This window comes from Spodoptera frugiperda, chromosome 1 (genome assembly GCF_023101765.2).
Source record: "Spodoptera frugiperda isolate SF20-4 chromosome 1, AGI-APGP_CSIRO_Sfru_2.0, whole genome shotgun sequence".
In the NCBI taxonomy this organism is placed as follows: Eukaryota; Metazoa; Arthropoda; class Insecta; order Lepidoptera; family Noctuidae; genus Spodoptera; species Spodoptera frugiperda.
This window is the reverse complement of record NC_064212.1, coordinates 4,746,300-4,766,013: the sequence shown is the minus strand read 5'-3', so window position 1 is coordinate 4,766,013 and position 19,714 is coordinate 4,746,300. Positions and strand designations below refer to the sequence as shown.

The window sequence follows — 19,714 nt, the reverse complement described above, 5'->3', positions numbered from 1 at the left end:
CAGTACTAACGTTGATTAGCTTTCAAGTTTCGGCAATAGGTATTTACCAATAAAAAAGGTCAAGTAAGTATCTTTGCTGTATGTAAACAATACTACATGATACCAATTCTGAGAATTGACACAAAGGAACGTGTTTTAGCTATCTGAAACAAGATTAAAGGTCGCCATGATTGTGTGAATTTGACCCAACAACCGGACACCACTACGCGTACACGATAATGAATTTGGTGGCTTAGGTACCTATGTTGAGAGGATAATGATAATGGACCACTGGATGAAACGTTCTGATTTTACTGTGATTTACTAGTTAGATACAACACTATAATCGACTAAAAGAGTTTGGGAATAGTATCGATATGATTAGTTACTAATTTTAATTAACAACAAAAAGTCTACTACAACATTTTAAATATAAGGCCCTGAATTTTGCAAAGCTGCATTCCTGTGCATGATAGTTACTCGTATCCACTACAAAGTACGAATGATTAATGACTCATTCCAAAAGGTAAGATATACAATGTATAATTTCCCAACCAGATGGGAATTCCACAAATCTGTTACAGCACGTCTACCAGGATACATTACTTCACGCTTTGCTTTATAGACTAGCTACTTAGATAGGTACATACACCTAAAAAGTTTGTTGTAAATTGTGGGTCACACAGCGGAAGCGACGACGGACGTGTTTCGAAATATAGCACGCACTATCGAACTCATTATACTCATTATGTGAGATCACGAGTAATGTCACTGAGATAATAATTTATCAAGGGTTTACAGGGCCCCTTGCTGGCGGGCCAAAGCAGGGCCTATTGCCAAACGCTGTGGGACTTCGCTTATCAATTGGTAATACGTTGGCCCATAGTTCATACATGAATAACAAACTATATTTCAACTATTATCATCATTCCTGCCTATTTTACTCATATCGTAACAAATTATTGATTACTGCCATAAACTAAAATCAAATCTAAAAAATTGCCATTGCATATTGCATTTAATTGGCAACCCAAACGACTTTGTATCGGGGAAAAACTATGCATTTGTTTTGTGATAACAAAAAGTGTGGATAAGAATGTTGATTTATATTTTTTAAAGATTGTTCGTGAGGTAAATTAAAATGGAGATTAGTGAACATAATTTATTGTACATCTATCAATGATTATTATAAACAACTAAAACATCGCAAGTCCGGTCATTGTCTGTATAATTATTATAGCAGTATATTTAGTTTGGAATAACAGAAACAATTGTATGAAGATAGACATGACATTCAATAAGAGTCGATTTGTCAACCATTTGGGGGGCTATAGATTGATAGAGTATGGGTAGAAATGGACATATGGAACATAGGTACCTAGTCTACATCTAAGAAAACGTTTTCATAACACGCAATAGGTGTCATCTCGTTTGAAACACACACGCTCGTATTTCTTCGTACAATAAACGGAGCTGGTTAAACATATTTACGTGTGGGCATAAAGAGACTTGCGCCGTAATGTCAATCAGCGACGCAATTTATAGCGTCGTCCAAGCGTAATTTCATCTATAAAACGCAGAAGTTGAGTTAGCAGACATAGTTGCAAATATGCAATGGTCAGTGCAATGGAGGCAGCAAGCTTCGAGTCACACTGACATTGCGTATAATCCGGCATTCCATATGGAATGCGGTCGCCCGACCGGCCGCGCACCGCCCCGCGCCTCTCACCTCCATCATTTCTTACCCACTCGCTTCCGTCTACCATATGGTGTAGTGGGATAGGACCGACTCTAATAAGAATCTAATACGCATCTAATCCTCGAAAAAATCACATCGATATATTATAGTATAGACTGAATCACGTAGACATGTTATCGTGCTGCTAGGCCTGACATCTTCATGTACAATTTTATACGTAGAGACAACAGGTTTTATATATGACGAGGAGAAGTATCGTTAGAATAATCATGCAGATCTTGACGTGGCTTATATAAAGAAGCGACTATTTTTGTGCTACATCACAAGATAGGTACACTGTATACAATCCCTGATGTTCCGGAGCATATCGACGAGACGATCGCCACGTAGCGGCGAATCAAACAAACGTCCCGTCAATTGAACAATATTCGCAGAATCGGAAATTTCACTCACCTTCGCGAAAAACCGTCGATCGTTAAAAATATCCACTCGACTCGATCGCACAGATAATACGGTTATCGTCCGTACAACACAAATATTCACCACACCAAAACGACAACATAAATAAACGCGGGAGGAGCCGCCGACACCGGCACGGATCGCTCGCAGCCGACGTACTCTTCGCACTGATCGAAATGCAACTCGGAAAAATGCACAGGGCGGGGTTGTCGAATGTCATAAACGGTCGGTTACAGAGGTCGGACACTCGCCGTTCGGGCTCGGGAACATGAAATACACCAGCGCATAACGCAACGCCGCTCGGCGGACTGACGGAGCTCGCGGCGGCGGGAGGCGCGGCGCGAGGAGCGAGGAGCGAGCGGCGCGCGCCGGCCAGCGACGTGGCCGCCCGGCGCCCGCCGCCCGCCGCGGCCTTAGCAACCACCACGACGCCGAGACACCCGGCGACCTCATCTCTGACATGTCTGCTCGGCGATACATCTTGTGCCACCCACTTGTTTCAATATCGGAAAAACATGGATACATTAGGCCCTAGCCCTGCCTAGGTATAATAAACACAGAATCAGGAATTCTAAGCCTTCATTTCCTATCTTGATATTTTTATATTCAACTACCCTCATCCGAAATAACCATTTTCTTCTTTTTTTATTATAATTATTGAGGTAATTGAGCAACAACTAGAGGGCTGCCACTCACTAGTAGCTACATAAAACAATAACAAACTAAACAGATAGCCAATAAATATTATACTTTATACCCTCATTGTGAGGAGTTTGACACAAACAACCATCAGCTGTAAACGTAATGGGAGGTAAATACCACCGCCATATGCTTTACGAAATACTTGCAAATGTGCGAATAGATAACATCATTTTATTGTTGGATTTAAGTTTATCACCAAAACTAATGTTCTATTTTTTTTGGTTCCATTATTACCATTAACTAATAGGTCAATCTACATCTACATCTAAAATATAAAAATGATGTTATAGCAAGACGATCAATCGACCTGAGAAGGCAATACAATATTTGAATAACAATAGTTACGACAGACATTCGCACAGCGGATAACTATGTAAACAGTTCCTGATCTATCCTACAATTACTGCACTTTCTTTCCCATTGTTAGCGTGATGAAATCAGTTTTACTATCTCTAGCGATCGAGTGAGATTGTGGTGGCGCGGCGCACTCGTACAGCCACGGTTATTAGTCGCTCGACGCTACAAGCGCACTTGATGCCGTCCCGGTACTTTCACCCATCCAGGTACTTACCTGTCACTCATGCACATGCAATCACGAGCTACGTTCATCTATGTCACACTCATCAAACAGGTTTATGGTCAAGCTCGCGAAAATAAAACAACCATTCAATTCTCGTTCATTTTTAATACTTCTCGTGTTTAGAGATCACAGAACGTACGACTTATGTTTATATCAACAAAATGTTACTTATGCCTATTTTTTTATTATTATTTCACTCGCAAAGGTGTGTACGACTCATGATTGTAAGTAATCGCAGTTGTTTAACGGATGCGGATGTAACACAAATAATTGCGAATGAACACATACGTATAAGTCAGTAGAGCTTATCAGTAAGACAAACATTACTGTTTCTACTGAGCGCTACGTAGAATACAACGTAAACTAGTGAGAGAGACATCCTGTAAACAGGATAACTTATACAAAAAATTACATAATTAATCTTCCACGAAGATGTTTAAGACTAAACTTAAAAGAAATTAACAAATAATATAGCAGCTTCAATCATATGCCCACAAAAAGTAATACATTTTCAATGACTCAATGTAATAGTGCTATATATAATTATATTAGCTGTGGGTTTAGAATGATTTAAATTCCTCTGTACTTTATTATCAACTTTAGTACTGAACTTACAAATATCTACATAAAAAATCTTGTATTTAAAGAACTCACCACGTTTATCAAGACATGACAAGAATCTAACTTAAAATAACGACATATATTATTATATGATTATTATTGAGCAGTCTATAGCCAGGGGTGCCAAGCGGGGTCCATGCGACACAGGTTGTCGTGGCTGTTTGCCGCCGTCACTAAGGTGGCCACCTTGCTGTCAGGCCCGTCGAAACTGGCCATGGAGTTCAGTCGGTTCATGATCACGGTGACGGCTTTGTTGACCATGTTAATTACTGTTTCTTCGTCCATCTCCATTAACTTGTTCTCTGTTGTAGTACCAGGTGTTGGCAGCCCTGACTTATCTTCTAAGCGCTTTCTGCAGCCGGTGATCATTTCATCCCGGAGTATTGTGCGTAGAATTGACTGGATCTGGAATAAATTGCTTGTTAGAAACAGTGGTGCTACTTTGTGATATTTGATAGTTGGTTCGTAATTTTACCTTGAAATTAGGTGTGACAAGACACCTAGCGACTGCGATAGCGGAGGCCGTGAGTGGCCCCGTGATACCTATAGATGTCAGCAGCTCGGAGATGTTCGGTGTCAGTCGGAAAGGAACCGGGCGGTTGCAATCCAATTCACCTGTAGATGGACGAGAAATATGAGACACTCATTCAGAGAAACAGAAGCCGACTAAAATAAGGGAACTAGAGAATAAGAAATATTATAGAATGGAAGCTCTTACCCAGAGGCATTCACAACTGAAACTCAACTAAAAGTTTATTAAACAACAAAAATATAAAAATTCCAAATGAAAACGTGGCATACCTGTGATGTCGTCTACGTCGAACTTGTAGTAGGAGACGTTGAGGAGCCCCGAGTCCTGATGCACATACATCATGTCAGGGTTCAGCCTGGTGAGGTGCAGCACGTACTCCGCGAAGCTCGCCAGCGACAGCTGCAGCGTCAGCATCTTCCTGAATGTCCAGTAGTCCGTCGGCGCCGAGAATGTCGCCGCAGCCCACTCTCTCAACATACCCTTGGGCACCATCGTGGCTTGCACCTATACATTACAAATTGATTATTATAATAATTATTAATCGAGCGCAGGTGCGCCATGTCTAATCAGTTAATTAAGACATTATGCGCAGCCATGTTTTAACCCCTTCTAAGCAATAAAGTTGCTAATTTTATAATTGCACTATTCAGATTTGACCTTTTAGGCTTTTAACACCACCACGCCCTGACATCGGCCTATCTTGGTTTCCAAATTAAAATAGCAGAACTTATTACAAGGTATTTCAAAACTTACTTCGCGGAGAATGTCTCGTAGGACTTGGTGCGACGCTTGTGAACCTCGGGCTTGTACTGCTGCGAGTCGCTCATAGTATCGCGCGACAGGAGCATCGTATTCCACACCCCTACAACGAAAACACATTAGTATTTTGATCTAATGAATTTGTAAGAAGCTTTGAACCTCACGTTGATAACATACCTGTTCGCACACTCAGTACGGTAAATGTCCAATAGCGATATCGAACTGGGATTATCTTCCACGAGACGCATTTGTGGCGATACCGAAACGACTCTTGGTACAGTGAAATGTAAAAATCTCCTCGACGTCTCCTTTTGTTTTCCTAAATAATGGTTCAACATTCTTAGTAGTTGTAGAACTCTTTCTTCCCTCCTCGCATCACCCAGCCCCGAGTCGTTGACAACTAGGTACGGGTATATCTTGCCATTATGTCCACGAATGTACAGTCTACGAGCCGAAGTATTGTGCTTCTGCACAATCTCCACGCGTGGCATAAACCGTGCGATTCGTACGTGATAATGCGTGTGTTTGGGGAGCAAGAACTCCCCGGGTAACTCCACTTCCGCAGTCTTCAAACTGAAGTTGGACAAGAACCTACATTTCTCTTCGATGAGGAATGATCTGCAAAAGTAGAAAGAAAAGAATAATGAGATACTGTAAAGTAATTGTAGTTCGCGACTCTGTTAGTGATGGATGGGTGCCTAGTTTGTTAATATGAACCCGAAAGCGTCTGAAGTGAGTAAGCGTTAAGCCACAACCGTTGTGTTACGATAATTATGTATTATGTTAGACTGTGGATGACAGTGAGGCTAACGTCTAGTTATGATGGACGGCACAACCGTAATATAAATCTCCTTTGTATTTACCTTAACGGAGAGGGCGCAATGCCTGACTGAACTACTTACTTGGGCAGAACCTTAGTTTTAGCCTCGAGTATCTTGACCCATTTCCTCAGTTTTTGAATAAGGTTTTGTAATTTCATAGCGTTAGGCTGCGAAAAGTCGAAGTCTGCGGTGAACTGTGTTTTCATCTTCTGGAAGACTGGGTCTTGCACGGTGGCCTGCGCGCGGCGGGCGAGGCTCTCTGATGCAGCTGAAGAGAATGCAGCACTTACAGAACTTGTAGAAATACTTTCTGTAGACATACAAAATGGAGTATCTGTATAAAGTGACGCTCGCTGGGGGCACGACATCAGTTATATATTCCGAACAAACTCAAAATAAAATGAGGTTAGTGCTAGACTACTTGTGAACGTCAACAAATACTAGTTTTGTTACCTGTATGTCATGTCAAGTTACAATCGCACAGCAATACATACTGTGCGGTATGTTACTATATCTCTGAAATAAATTGTATGTTATTGTGTTTCATGAGTGAATTATAACTGATGAAGAATGCTAATGTGGTCCCATGTGTTTGAGGGATCTTTTATTGAGATACTGTTTTTAAAAAGGTTTCAACTTTACAGAATTTACATTTGCATCACTTTTGTCAATACACCATCTTGATAGCGAATACTTTATGACCAATTGGATGTAAGAATCAGAAACTTTAAGTGTCAACGGTGTACCTAATCCGTGACGTAGGTTTGTACCATAGACCGAAGGTAGAGTACAAACAAAAAAAAGTAAAACGCCTATCAGATCGTGGGTGGGGCTGTACTTACTTATACCAATGCCGATGCCGAAGGTGGAGACGACTTTCTTGATGAAGTTGAGTGTGTGGGGCGTGACGGTGGCGTCGGCCACGGCGGCGCGGTGGTGGAAGGCCACCACGTGGCACTTGGCCAGCCCCGCGCGCAGCTGCCGTAGTACCTCCTCGTACCAATTCTCGCGGAACCATACCATCTGGGATGATGTTTATAATTTTAGAGGCGAATACGTGTCAGTAATTCAATTATTTTATTGAGTTTATTCATTACATTTGAGAAAATCAAAGAAAACAAAAATGCCAAATAAAATTTACTACATTTCAGACAATGAATTTAACATAGGTATCAACTAAAAAGTCCTTTACTACAAACAAAAACTGGAATAACAAAACATCATTTATAAAGTACATATTTAAGTAACGAACCTGATCGACGATGCCCTCTAAAGAGGACAGTACTGTGGGATGTATCTCCCGTTGCATCTGCATGATCTTCGAGCAGCGCCACATGGGTAGAGTGGCCTTGATGGGGCCGGCCTCCGCCGTGGAGCCACTGCTCGATGACGATGCACTCTCACTCGCCTTACTGCCAGCCTAGTAGCATACGAAAGATGAGGAATAACGCCCTTAATGCCCGCCTGCTAGATTAACTAAAAATAATTGACACGTATTTTTTGTCTATAAGTAAAAAACCTTCATACTTAACACATTGAAGGTGAAGGTGGTCACCGGTGACCGACGTTAGCGGAGGATTTGCCTTCAACAGTTTTCTATTGGCAATCAAAGACTTAAACTTTAATTCCACTTTTGATTCAGAAAAAAATACGTGTCTTTAATTTTTTCATCATCTAGCTGACGGACAAATAAATGCTTTGTGTGATAACCTAAACACAACATTAAAACAACTGTAGATTAAAATAGGCATTGAAGCTTTTGCTACACATATCCTAAGCCTATTAATAACTACAATAAGCAAGGCAATATGACTCTTATATACACGAGTCGCTAAGGCTAGAACGGTCTACTTTGCTTGCATGCAGCACATGCACTTACACTTTTATTCTGCAACGTGTTTGTATGTCCTTGCAACCAAATTATGGGTACAAAACCCAACTTGGTTGGTCTTACTTCTTTCCCTAATTGTTATGAGATTCATTTTCAACAACTAGGCAGCAAATAGCTTCACTAGAGGACTGACCGACAGACAGACATTTTTTTTTTATATTGTAATATTTGCTTAGACGTTCAAAAGTGCCTTCTCGGTCTATTTGAAATAAATAATTTTGTCTTTGACTTTGACTTAGGTATGTTGTCTCGTTGAGATGCAAGTGCAATTGCATAAAAGTTTCGTGTAAAGTGGAAGATTCAGGCAAACTATTGAGTTTTACCATCTCTGATTTCTTGGTGGAAAAGAGACTTAAAAAAACTTCCTGCACGGCATTAGCCTCGTCTCAATATGAGACATGGGACTCATAAAATAACTGGCGATGTCTCTCAATCGTAGTTACATTGATTAAAACGAGTGATACTTCGAATTTAAGTCTTGAAAAACATATTGACATTAAAACCTTATTCAATACGTATACTATACTTACTGCAGAGGTAGTGGGTTGGTGTGGTAAGTGTGCCGCGGCGATGTTCTCCGCTGTCTTGTGTCGTTCGCGTTGTTCAATCTTCAGAGTCAAGTACAACGTGCGGATTGGGAAGTAAACCGCTTGCGGGTACAAACGACCGACCTGAGAGGTAGGATAAATTATATTATGAGACTGTGATACCAAAGGGTTAAATGAATCTATGAAATTCTTATTTTGAAACAAAATAAGACTATTTATCAGGTATTCATCACTAAACTTAATTGTAAATAAAGATAAGCCTAAGGTAGTTTTTATGTAACTGTAATTTTCATTGTGCAATTTATTGCTGTATTTATGTTGGAGACACTTATTAATAAATAAATAAACTGCTGCAAATTGTGAAATGAATAAAAATTTGCTACGTTAGAGAAATACTTACATGGCTCAGAAGATTGAGTATAACAGTACCATCGTACTGAACGAGGCAGGAGAGTAGTTGTGGTATCCATGGTAACCACTGGACCGGTGGTACCCCCACTGAGTACTTGTCTAGAGCTTCGGCTAGACTGTTCTTCTCGTCGTCGAAACTTAGCATCCAAAGAACCTGGAATTTTTGGAACACACTGTAAATCTGTTTTTCTAATATGTGGTTTTTTATTAGGGAAGCAAGGAGTATAAATATGTAGGCGGAATAAAATCAACAAATTGTTTACAAGCTCTAGTTAACTTTATATCGTAACTTTGTATATTAGTTTGCTTTACCTTGGCACAGTATTTCCTTGACTTGGATTCGTTCTGGTGACGGCACGCGTGCAAGAAGCAAGTCATGGCGGACACTCCCACTTGTATCTGTCTCGGGTCCCTTATGAAGATCTGCTCTAAATAGTCTCCCCATAGGGCCCAAGCCTTCACAAGCGTATCGTGTAGCTGGACGGCCGCCGCGAAGGCTTTGTTCGCGTCCTCAGATCTACCGAGCTGCGCTAACAACAAGCCCTTGAACGCATAAAACTCGGCCGTCATCTCCTTCGTGAAATACTTGAAATTCGTCGATTCTATCATATCTATGCCATCCTGTAACTCTTCCTTCCCTTCAGTCCAGGACATCTGGATATGACACTTGACTTGCTGCCTTATCTTTTGGAAGCAGTCCACGATCGGAACACTAGGTATTGTGTATATTCGGTGTAACGAGTCTAGGCACACGCCTGACAAGTTGTGCTTCCTTGCAATTTTTGCGAAGTGAATTATAGCCTGAAAAAGAACAACTAATGGTAATGCATTTTCTTTCAAAGCACAGAAGTTGGTGTTAGAATAAAATGTCTACAGTGCTCTACTGAGATACATAAAGGCTACCTCATCACTATGGCGGATATAGGAGTAGATGAGGGGAGCCGCACGTGATCGCACGGACGCGGCGCCTAGCGCGCCGGCGGGTACGATCAAGTGCGGCCAAAAAAACTTACGAAGGGGTATTTACTTACGTCAGAACTTTGGATTGTGGCAGAGACCTGTGTACAAACAACACCATACTCCATTTACCAAATCTTCTACCAAGCATGGTGATTACGGCAATGTTCCTCAACAATTGTTTGTAGCAATACAGTTCGTGATGGTCATCGTAAGCCCGTAAACGTGCATTGCTGAACGTGGATCTCCGGTGGGACCCGGACATGGTGGTGAGAAAAGGATTGCCATAATCACCGGCGTCGGGTGAAGGACTGGTGATCGCAGTATGTTGTTATTAGCGTACGGAAGGAGGGCGGCTCGAGGCTCGCGAGGTTAGTAAGGAGGACATGTCGGGGGCCGGAGACAGTTCAGCAATGTAAGTTCGCGGGCGGGCGAGTACGGTAGGTACCTGTGCGCTGGCGTGCACGCCCAGCATGCTGTGGTTGGAGCCGTGCTCGGTCTGCGAGTCGTAGTGCGACGCGATGAACTGGTAGTGGTGCTGGCGCCACGTGAAGATGGCGCCCCAGTGGGACAGCGGGTCCGCCACCACGGGCAGGCGGTTGCGCCACGTCTTCACGATGGCCTTCATGTCGTGCAGCGACGTCGGACGACTGTGCAGCAAACCCTGCCGCGTACAAACATACATTCACCGTACTCATCATTAAAGACACGCTTAGGGTAGATTCACATCTGACGGAAAGTGCGTTGCGTATCATCAGTAGCGTACCGTGAAAACAGATAAATAAAATACCTTTCAAACCAAACCTATGACACCGTTGAAGTAGTTTACAATAAGTACGTGTCAGACACTGCTTGTCTCACTGAGGACAGGAAGAATCATTTGATAATTTCCCTCTCGAAAACGATCTAACGGTTAGGACATCGAGCATACATCGATGATACGCCAGACTTTCCGTCAGACGCGAACTGCCCTTAAAATCCAATTACACCCTAAACAGGGCTATCACAGTCCCAAAAATACACAGCACAAATAAGGACAACGTCAGAAATGTTTCCTTTTGAATCTATAACACCAACACAACATGCTAGACTGTTACAATACGCATTGTGTTCACAGGTTGTACTCACGGCTTGCAACTGTGAAGGCTCGTTCGATTCCAAATGCTGCTTGGCAGCGTGTAACAGCGATAGACACGCATGTGAAACGTCGCGTCGTTGCAAAATTTTATATAAATGGCCTTTTTAAAGGCCACGTACATGATATAATATGAAAATGTCGCATTTCTGACGTCTCTAATGTATAAGTTACTTTAATAAAATTATGAAAAAGAAAGCGTTATCTAAAAATCGTAACTAAAGTCGGTTCTAATAAAAACGTAAATGCATGCAATATATTTATAATTTGTGTTAAAATATTAATAATAATTATATTGTGAAGTATTCTAGTATAGAGTGCTTTTAATTAATTAATCCTAGCTAAGTTTAGCTGTTAGTTGTTGAACGCCTAAATCAGTGCATGGATTTTAGCGAAGTTTAGTTAGCGAAGAAAGTTTAGTGCTGATAGTGAAATGTGAGCCTAAGGACTAGAGTTTACAATAAAATGAATGTTTGTAGATATGTATTGAGTAAATGTTAGTGAGTGAAGATATGAAAGAGACTGACGGTGTGTATCTGCGCGGCCTCGGAGAGCTCCATGAGCTGCTGCGCGGCCCGCAGTAGCGGTAGATGCGCGTGCGAGACGAGGCGCGGCAGACGGCGCCACTCGCGCAGCGCCATGGCGGCCGCGGCCTCCGCGTGGCGCTCCACGCCCGCCAGCCCCGCCTCGCCGCCCGCGCAGATGCACAGGTAGCCGCGGTACAGGTTCACCAGCCACGCTGCAATATACATGTGTTACTACTTATACACTAAATAACAAACCACTGCAATTATAAAGACACTCAATTCCAACGATCATCATTTTTGTATATACCAAGTGCATATAATTAAAACCACTTGCTAAATTGGATTACGATTTACTCTCGTAAACTATACGAAAGTGTCCGACTAGTTTCGAGCTACATTAGAGTTCATAATCATAAAGTATGGACGCAACAAAATACGTCACTATACCAAATGATTACAGCTTCAATGTGGCTCAAAACTAGTGGAGCGTAGGTAACAATTTACGCAAATAATGTTATTTAAATTGAATTCTGGACAACATATAATCTGTCTCAATTAATTTAACATGTTTTAAGTGAGATACAATACAATAATATTTACCCAGAAAAAAAATCACATACCTAATTCCTTCGGACAGTTGTATTCAACTTCAGCTAAAGCTTCCTTCATCGTAGTCCAGTTGGGGTTCCTCCAGGAACTCTCTAGAATCAGGAACGGATCCCTCCCACTCCTAGTAAGGCCAAGTTCCAGAAGAGAATCCCACTGGTTCAGTTCTTTGGCGCATTTGAGCCAATGTTGGGTCCAAAGTGTGCACTCCTTGTGCATATTGTACGATGAAGGATTAGCCGTGTATTCTTGCTTTAGTTTCGCCATAGCGACGTCGTATGCAGCCTGGACAAAATAATATTGTTGAGTAAAGTACCTAAGTTCTCATTAATGCTAGCAAATAGACACTTATATAAGTTCTAAACGTTTATTTTGACATGAAAAACGCGCTATTGGTGTTATTATTTTTATTGATCGTGTTTGAAATTAAATTCAGTATACGCAGACATAAATGGTGTTCATGCTATTATTTTAAAATGTATCAAATAAAAAATCTGTTGCACTTGTGTGTAACTAATAGATCAGAAAATAGTGACTTTTTTATATTAAAATAGTTTGCTCTCCACGGACTTGGGTGCCCTTGTAAACAATTAAGATTACAGAGAAATAATGACTTTAAATCACCAATGTCTATAACTATCGAATACATACTTGTGCCTGTTCGAAGAAGCCTTGTTGTTCATAAGCGATAGCGACGTTAGTCTCCCTGTATTTCGCATGCTTCTGCCACAGTCCCGACCACATGTCCTCTTCTTGGAGCAGCTCGAACATATCGCTTAACGAGTCTAGCACCTCCTGCTCAATGGAAAATTATAATATTAAAGTTTACAAAGCATAATAACTTTAAAACACGCATTTTATTGTCCAAAGGAGTAGCATATCTTCAACGTCACATTCAGTAATGGTTATGACATAGGCGATATTGAGTTCTAATTGAGTGTTTTTAAGGCAAAATGCAACTATAATAATATTAGCACATAAACCTTGATTTGAACACTAGAAAAAATAAAATAATAATATTTAAGGGACACTAGAAATATCTGATACTCAGTAAAGGGTTATAGAAAATAGTTTAAGAACTTTTGAGTAAACAGAAAGTACTGTAATAAATCTACACTTGTATACAATTTTGTAAGAATAAATGGCAATACTTACAGTAGGCGTAGTAGTTTCAACATCGTAATCGTATATGTCTAACGCCTCCCTCTGCGTCCTACCACTGGCCTGGTCTATTGCCATCTGTTCTAGGTTCAGCGTCATTCGATGCCACAGGTTGTGCGTTTTACCCAAGTATTTCATCATAGGCCTGAAAGAAAAACATGGTATAAATTCGTTGTAGCAGTCAGTAGCCTTAGTACGAGTTTGCTTTACGTTAAATGAAAACGAAACGAGAGCGCGTTCGGCGCTCTGATTTGCCAGCGCAAATGAACCCACCAATTATAGCGCCGAATGCGGTCTCGTTTAGTACGAGTTTTTTTAACGTTAGTCGAGATTTATTCGCGCCGGCCTCGCAACAACGCACTCTAGTTTCGATCTCATTTAACGTACAGAAGAAGCTCTTTATTCGCGGGGTATGCGTTCTGTAAATATGCCGCGAATACAGAAACCGTGAATATGGAATGGTAATTTGTATGAAAAAAATGTTTAATTGAACTTTCTGATCGTACAGGGTTTAGGTCACACTAGGTTTAGGCAGAAGTCACAATCTAGACGTAGTTGTAATAAGGTCTATTTTATTTTTTAATCCTTCTACTGACGCGTTGACAAAGGATAGCGAATGTATTTTTTTAGGTTGCGCACCGATATTTCGATTCGATCCGCGAATAAAGAAATCTTAGACCGCGAATATGGGAATTGGGTCGCAATTTTTCAATCCGCGAATAGTGAAAACGCGAATGAAGGAAACGCGAATAAGGAGCTTCTACTGTACTACAAACTCGTTCTAGGCCCACAGAACTAAGAAACTACACGTTTTAGCATCCGGACTTTCAGATAAACCAGGCTTTTAAACTGTAATCTGCAACTCACTTGCTAAGCAAATCCTTTTACATATCTATATATATAAAACTCTTCCGTTACTGAGTGACTGACTGACTGACTGACTGACTGACAGACAACGCACAGTCGAAACTACTGGTCATAGACAGCTGAAATTTGGAATGTAGGTTCCTTGGGATATGTAGGGGAGCACTAAGAAAGGATTTTTGGAAATTCAACCCCCAAGGGGGGAAAAGGGGTAAAAACGTTTCTATGAAAAATCTTATTCCTTGGGTTTATAAACTTGAAACTTGGCATGAACACGTACATAGGCAAGTAAATATGTCCAATCGTGATTTAGGGGGTGCGATTGGGTGACTGATTTATTAACGCACAGCCGAAACCGCTCGGTATAGGAGTCTGAGATTTTGAACAGAGGTTCCTTTAGTAACATAAGTGAGCACTAAGAAGGGATTTTTGAAATGTCAACCCCCAAGGGGGGGAAGCGGGATAAACTGAGCTGGGGCTGCGGGAAAGTTCTAACGAGATACCGGGGCTTCGGGTCGAAAAGCAGGAGAAGGAACGGGGTGGTTTTTAGTCAGTAAGAGTCTGACACTCCCTTCCGTTCCACCCAGAGCGGGAGAGGTCATTTGATGATTTCCCATCCTTAAAAAAAGACTTTGTATGACAACTTTCAGAACTGTGGAAGAAAAAGCCCTGTCGAGATCATTAAAAAACGCTATATATAACCGAATTACACGTGGGCGAAGCCGCGGGCGGAAAGCTAGTATACATATATAGAAGGCTCAAGTCCATTAGTAGACTTCTATGGGATGTTGTATTGTAATTAACAGTAAAGCACAAAGTTTGTCCAGCTCGAGAAACGATATATTATGATACTTACGGTTTAATACTGACGGGCGGGTTGCACCGCGCGAGCGCTTCAATGAACGTGTTGAGCGCGCTCAGTGGCTGGTCGCGTTGTACCACGTGCACTCCAGATATTATGAACGGAACTATTTCGTTGATTACCGTCTGAAAATAAGGAGTATATTGAGTTAACTTGTCTATTTATTTGTGTAAATATATAGTAATAACTAAAGGCAGATCTACAATTTACACGGGGTCAGTAACAGACTCTGAAAAGATACAAGTCAGCGCTTACCAAAAATATTCGTGTGGGAATTTTCTAAGTTACTGACTATATACAAAGTTACTGATGGTGATAAGTCTGTGTTTGGCTACCAACCCACTTATTGCCAGGACGGCGAAGCGAAGATGGAGCACACAGACTTAGAAAGCACCTATTTACTCTGACCCTGACTCTTTGTAAATCAGCCTCCAGTGCCGGCGTAAGGGCCACTGACATCCCGAGCGAAAATATTGTGGCGCCCACTTGAGGGAAGCAATATCAAGTGTTAGTAGTAGTTTATAATTTTTTTTTGCGTCCCCCAGTATTTGTCGCCCTGGGCCATCGCCCCATCGCCTTTCCCTAACGCCGGCACTGTCAGCTTCAACCGACAAAAATGCTGACGAAGCGCAATAAATATTGTAAAATGAGATGAATAGCAGTATAGCTTACCCCCAGCTGCCTCTCGTCGAGCGTGGTCCAGAGCCGGGGGAAGAGAGTGAGCCATGTGTGGTGCGCGAGAGTGTCGTCCATGTGGCAGAGCTGCGCGGCCGCCACCACGAGCTGCTCCGTGCGCACGCGCCGCGCCAGCTCCAGGAACTCCGACTGCTTGCTCACTATCTGGTTCAGGGTGCGCAGTCTGAGGAAAGGAAAATCATCATCATTACTGCTGGAAATGATTCGACTTCGAGCTGTTAATTTGCAAGAAAAAACCAGGAGGTCTACTCTAATTCAAGGAAAACCGAAGTTTCGTCCGAAACTTCACAAATTTCGTGCTACAATTTTATTTATTGCGAACCATTGTGAAAAAAATGAACGAATGAAATGAAGATAAATAAATAGGTTTTGATTTGAAATTAAAAATAAATCGTTATTATAAGTAATTTCATTAGTAAATCAATAAAACCTACGACCGAAGATTAAACGAAACTTCGCATTCGAAAACCGGAGTAGCCCTAAGGGAACCGTGAAAAATAGAGACTTCTCGTATCAGAGACCAAGATCCTCTTTAGGTCGCTAAGCCAACGGAATAAGTATAACACATATTTTTTCCACTCACCTATTAGTAACACTCTTAGTACAATCCTCCTTCTGGTTTGAACTGGAATCGAGGTCCATATCCAGTACATCTTCTTTATCAGCCTCGAGTGAGTCACTGAATCCGTCCGAGGATTCCTCCTTCACAGTGCTGAAGATTACGAAGGATTTCCTCTCTTCACTGTCAGCCGAGTTTATCACTGAAGAAATGCTTGGCAGCAGATATTTTGGGTTGGATAGACGGATTTGTGTGCCTAGAAAAGAAAGGCAAAGTTTACTTGTATATTTGGTAAATCATTGTATTGCTGTATCGTGAACTATTAACTGACTACTTGTCATCAATTTATAGGACATAGTATGTACACCATATCCAAAATAGTTGCACCGTATGGTAGATGGACCCGTGACACAATCGAAACCAAGTCATTTTATGAATTTAGATCTTATCATTACTAGAACAGAATATAAACTCACTTGGCACACAAGTAACCAGCAACAACTCGAGACACTGTTTGATCCAGAAGTGTTGTCCAATATGTTCCCAGTTCTGTGAGCAGATGATGTACAGGAGCCGGTCGAAGATGCGCCGGCGCACGCTCTGGTCGTACACCTCGAAGAATTTAGAGCGGATACTGGGCTGTGGGCACCTGAGACCCGCCAGGAACGCTGGCTCCAGCTTCATTGATAGCTCCGTCATTTTCAGATGATCATCTCTGGTGGGAGGAAGAAAAAGGGAGGGATGAGTACCTAGTGTTGTGTAATTCTAACTCCATACATTACATTACTTAAACACATATTAAACACACTTATATTAAACTAGCGGACCCGACAGACGTTGTCCTGTCTACACGTCTTTAATTTGAAAATTTTAAACTTTTTTTAATAAGCTAAAACATTCTGGACCATTTTGATAAAATTACCTATTATTCAAATGTTATGACAATATCTAACGTCATTAATATTTGACACTGCGATGGTAGCGCCGTCAGTCGGATCCATTGTAAAACATTCCAAAATCAACAACTGCTAATAAATTAAAAATTAATCAATAAAACATTGTCTAGCGGACAAAATTGTGAATCTAAACCATTCTCAGATCCCCTTGAACACACACAAAAAAATTCATCAAAATCGGTCGAGTCGTTTAAGAGAAGTTCAGTGACATACACACGTACAGAAGAATTATATATATAAAGATATGCATTTTTTACTTACACACACGCAAGCATGCACGCACACACGCACACAAACGCACGCACACACGCACGCACGCACGCATACGTCTTAAAGTAACTAAATTAATAACATACCTGTAGACATAATTAATGAGCTCCAAGAACAGGGCATTGAGCTCCAGATCGTCAGGGAACCGTTTCTCGACATACTGCATGAGCTTGACCAACAGGATCGACTTCTCTCGCAGCGAGGGCGCAGCCCCCGCCGGGGCGGAGGCACTGGCCGCGCTGGTCATCGGACCTCGCCACTTCACCCACTCTTCTACCATGCGGATTATGGCTTTCATCACCTGTTAAAAGTGTATGGTTTGATTTGATACGAATATAATAAATATATTAACTAATAAAAAAATCTTAACTAATAAAAATAAAGGTCACATTAATTTCAAAAACTATTTTTAACTATAGATAGTTTAGTGCCTATAAAGGTCATATAGCTATTTTAAAGTTTTATTTTATTACCTTAGCATCTGTAGTTTTCTCGATAAGTCCAACTAAAATTGTGCCGATGAATGTTTTTCTTGTATCCACAGGCATCACAGATACCCGAGCTTTTAGTAAATCTAATGCTAAGATCTGCAAAAAAAGTTGATCACATTATTACTTACAAAACATATACAACATTTTTCCCAGTAGGTGAATACTCCTCCTTACTACTTTATTTAGTGACTGTTAGATAGCGTACAGCAGAAATCACTGGACGTAAAAACGGAATTAATAATCATCTATTTAAGAGATCATGATAGGCAAAAAAGTAAGTAAAAAAGGTTTCATTAGCAATACAAGAATAAACAGTGTACTTACGAGTAAATCAGCCAAGGCGTGGTCGGGGTTGGGCGCGACGTGGTCCCTGGCCATGCGCTGCAGCACGCGCATGAGCGGCTGCAGCAGGCGGTCCACGTAGGCCGGGCTGGACGCGCAGCACGCCTTCAGCATCATCAGCGGGCCCAGCAGCCCGCCCGCGCCGCCCGCGCCGCTACCGCCCGCGCCGCCCGCGCCGCCCGACGACTGCCCGCTCGCTGACTTCTCGTACGTCGCCAGACCCTCGAACGCGTACTTGCTCACACACGCGTATAGCGCTTCTAGTTCTTCGTACTAAAACAGGAAATTAAATAATATAGATTGTGTTCATTGCTGAATGGTTTAACCATTCTAAAATACCTTCTTGATACCTTGGAACTGGAATACGTTTACATCGTTATAAAAAGACCTAATCTTCAAAAGGGTATTCTCATCTCTCTGCTAGGGAATAATGCCAGTTAGAAGCTTGGATATTGAAGTACACCGAAAATTCAGAGGATACTGTTATCAATATTCTGGTGACTGGTCGCAAATCGATGGCATACTCGAATTCGAGAGAAAAGTATTATAAAAGTTTCTGTAATAAAGGTTGAAAATTCTTACCTTCGACGCCTGCGCAGCGCCCGTAGGTTCAGTAGGGAATATAGCAGTCAGCTTGGCGAGTAGATTGTGTGTGAGTCGCACTATCTTAGGGTTGTTGGACGTGACACACGCCCCTAGACCGCGCTGTAGCGGCTTCAATGCCACCAATATCTGTTCCCGCCGCAATACTCCCAATAAGAATACTAACAGTTCTAACGCCGTACATGCGTTTGCGCATCCACCAGCATTTGCGTCTACGGTTGAAAATACCTGTAACAAAATTAATATTAGGAAAATTTGTATAGAGAAATTATGTGATTGGTTAGTATAATTTGGATAGGAAAATGATATTAACTACTGCAAAATATAAGAAAATGAGTAAAGTTAAATTTTCGTAATGGTTATATGTATTTTCTTTCCAAGAGATATCATAATCAGTTGTAATTTGGAAGATACAAAGAAACCAAAAAAAAATTACGTAGTTAATATTTAACAATGTATCCTTACTTTATCCAACCACGCCAGTTTAGGCTCGCAGAGATGAGGCCAGACGTCTGGTTTGAGCGCGGACTTGAGCAGTATGACGCAGCGCCGCGACAGTTGCTCGCCCGGGGACGCGCCCGCCGCGCCGCCCCCCGCCACCGAGCCCTCGTTCACCTGCACATGTGGGGACACATTCTGTGATAATTATTACTACACACTAAACAATACTTGCATTACAATGA

The 19,714-nt window shown here is 41.6% G+C and overlaps 1 protein-coding gene across 13 annotated transcripts in view; it reads right to left on the bottom strand.

Moving 5' to 3' along the window:
- Positions 1 to 3,504: 3,504 nt before the first annotated feature.
- The window catches only part of LOC118273040 (transcription-associated protein 1), a 30,167-nt gene continuing 13,957 nt past the window's right edge, over positions 3,505 to 19,714 (bottom strand). For 4 of the 13 annotated variants that reach the window (XM_050697850.1, XM_050697866.1, XM_050697859.1 and 1 more), the window contains exons 23-48: positions 19,497 to 19,667; positions 19,011 to 19,259; positions 18,411 to 18,701; positions 18,069 to 18,182; positions 17,682 to 17,896; positions 16,846 to 17,084; positions 16,394 to 16,625; positions 15,787 to 15,973; positions 15,109 to 15,239; positions 13,383 to 13,533; positions 12,879 to 13,022; positions 12,242 to 12,512; positions 11,622 to 11,833; positions 10,408 to 10,623; positions 10,034 to 10,060; positions 9,315 to 9,803; positions 8,992 to 9,156; positions 8,574 to 8,714; positions 7,405 to 7,572; positions 6,995 to 7,175; positions 6,234 to 6,462; positions 5,509 to 5,949; positions 5,326 to 5,434; positions 4,842 to 5,076; positions 4,516 to 4,655; positions 3,505 to 4,445 (exon numbers count right to left, since the gene is read on the bottom strand). In XM_050697850.1, the coding sequence (XP_050553807.1) occupies positions 4,149 to 4,445; positions 4,516 to 4,655; positions 4,842 to 5,076; positions 5,326 to 5,434; positions 5,509 to 5,949; positions 6,234 to 6,462; positions 6,995 to 7,175; positions 7,405 to 7,572; positions 8,574 to 8,714; positions 8,992 to 9,156; positions 9,315 to 9,803; positions 10,034 to 10,060; positions 10,408 to 10,623; positions 11,622 to 11,833; positions 12,242 to 12,512; positions 12,879 to 13,022; positions 13,383 to 13,533; positions 15,109 to 15,239; positions 15,787 to 15,973; positions 16,394 to 16,625; positions 16,846 to 17,084; positions 17,682 to 17,896; positions 18,069 to 18,182; positions 18,411 to 18,701; positions 19,011 to 19,259; positions 19,497 to 19,667 (5,445 nt within the window). In that variant the 3' untranslated portion in view covers positions 3,505 to 4,148. The remainder of the gene's footprint in view (positions 4,446 to 4,515; positions 4,656 to 4,841; positions 5,077 to 5,325; positions 5,435 to 5,508; positions 5,950 to 6,233; positions 6,463 to 6,994; positions 7,176 to 7,404; positions 7,573 to 8,573; positions 8,715 to 8,991; positions 9,157 to 9,314; positions 9,804 to 10,033; positions 10,061 to 10,407; positions 10,624 to 11,621; positions 11,834 to 12,241; positions 12,513 to 12,878; positions 13,023 to 13,382; positions 13,534 to 15,108; positions 15,240 to 15,786; positions 15,974 to 16,393; positions 16,626 to 16,845; positions 17,085 to 17,681; positions 17,897 to 18,068; positions 18,183 to 18,410; positions 18,702 to 19,010; positions 19,260 to 19,496; positions 19,668 to 19,714) is intronic. The other 9 variants (XM_035589793.2, XM_035589794.2, XM_050697888.1 and 6 more) reach the window with 5 other exon arrangements.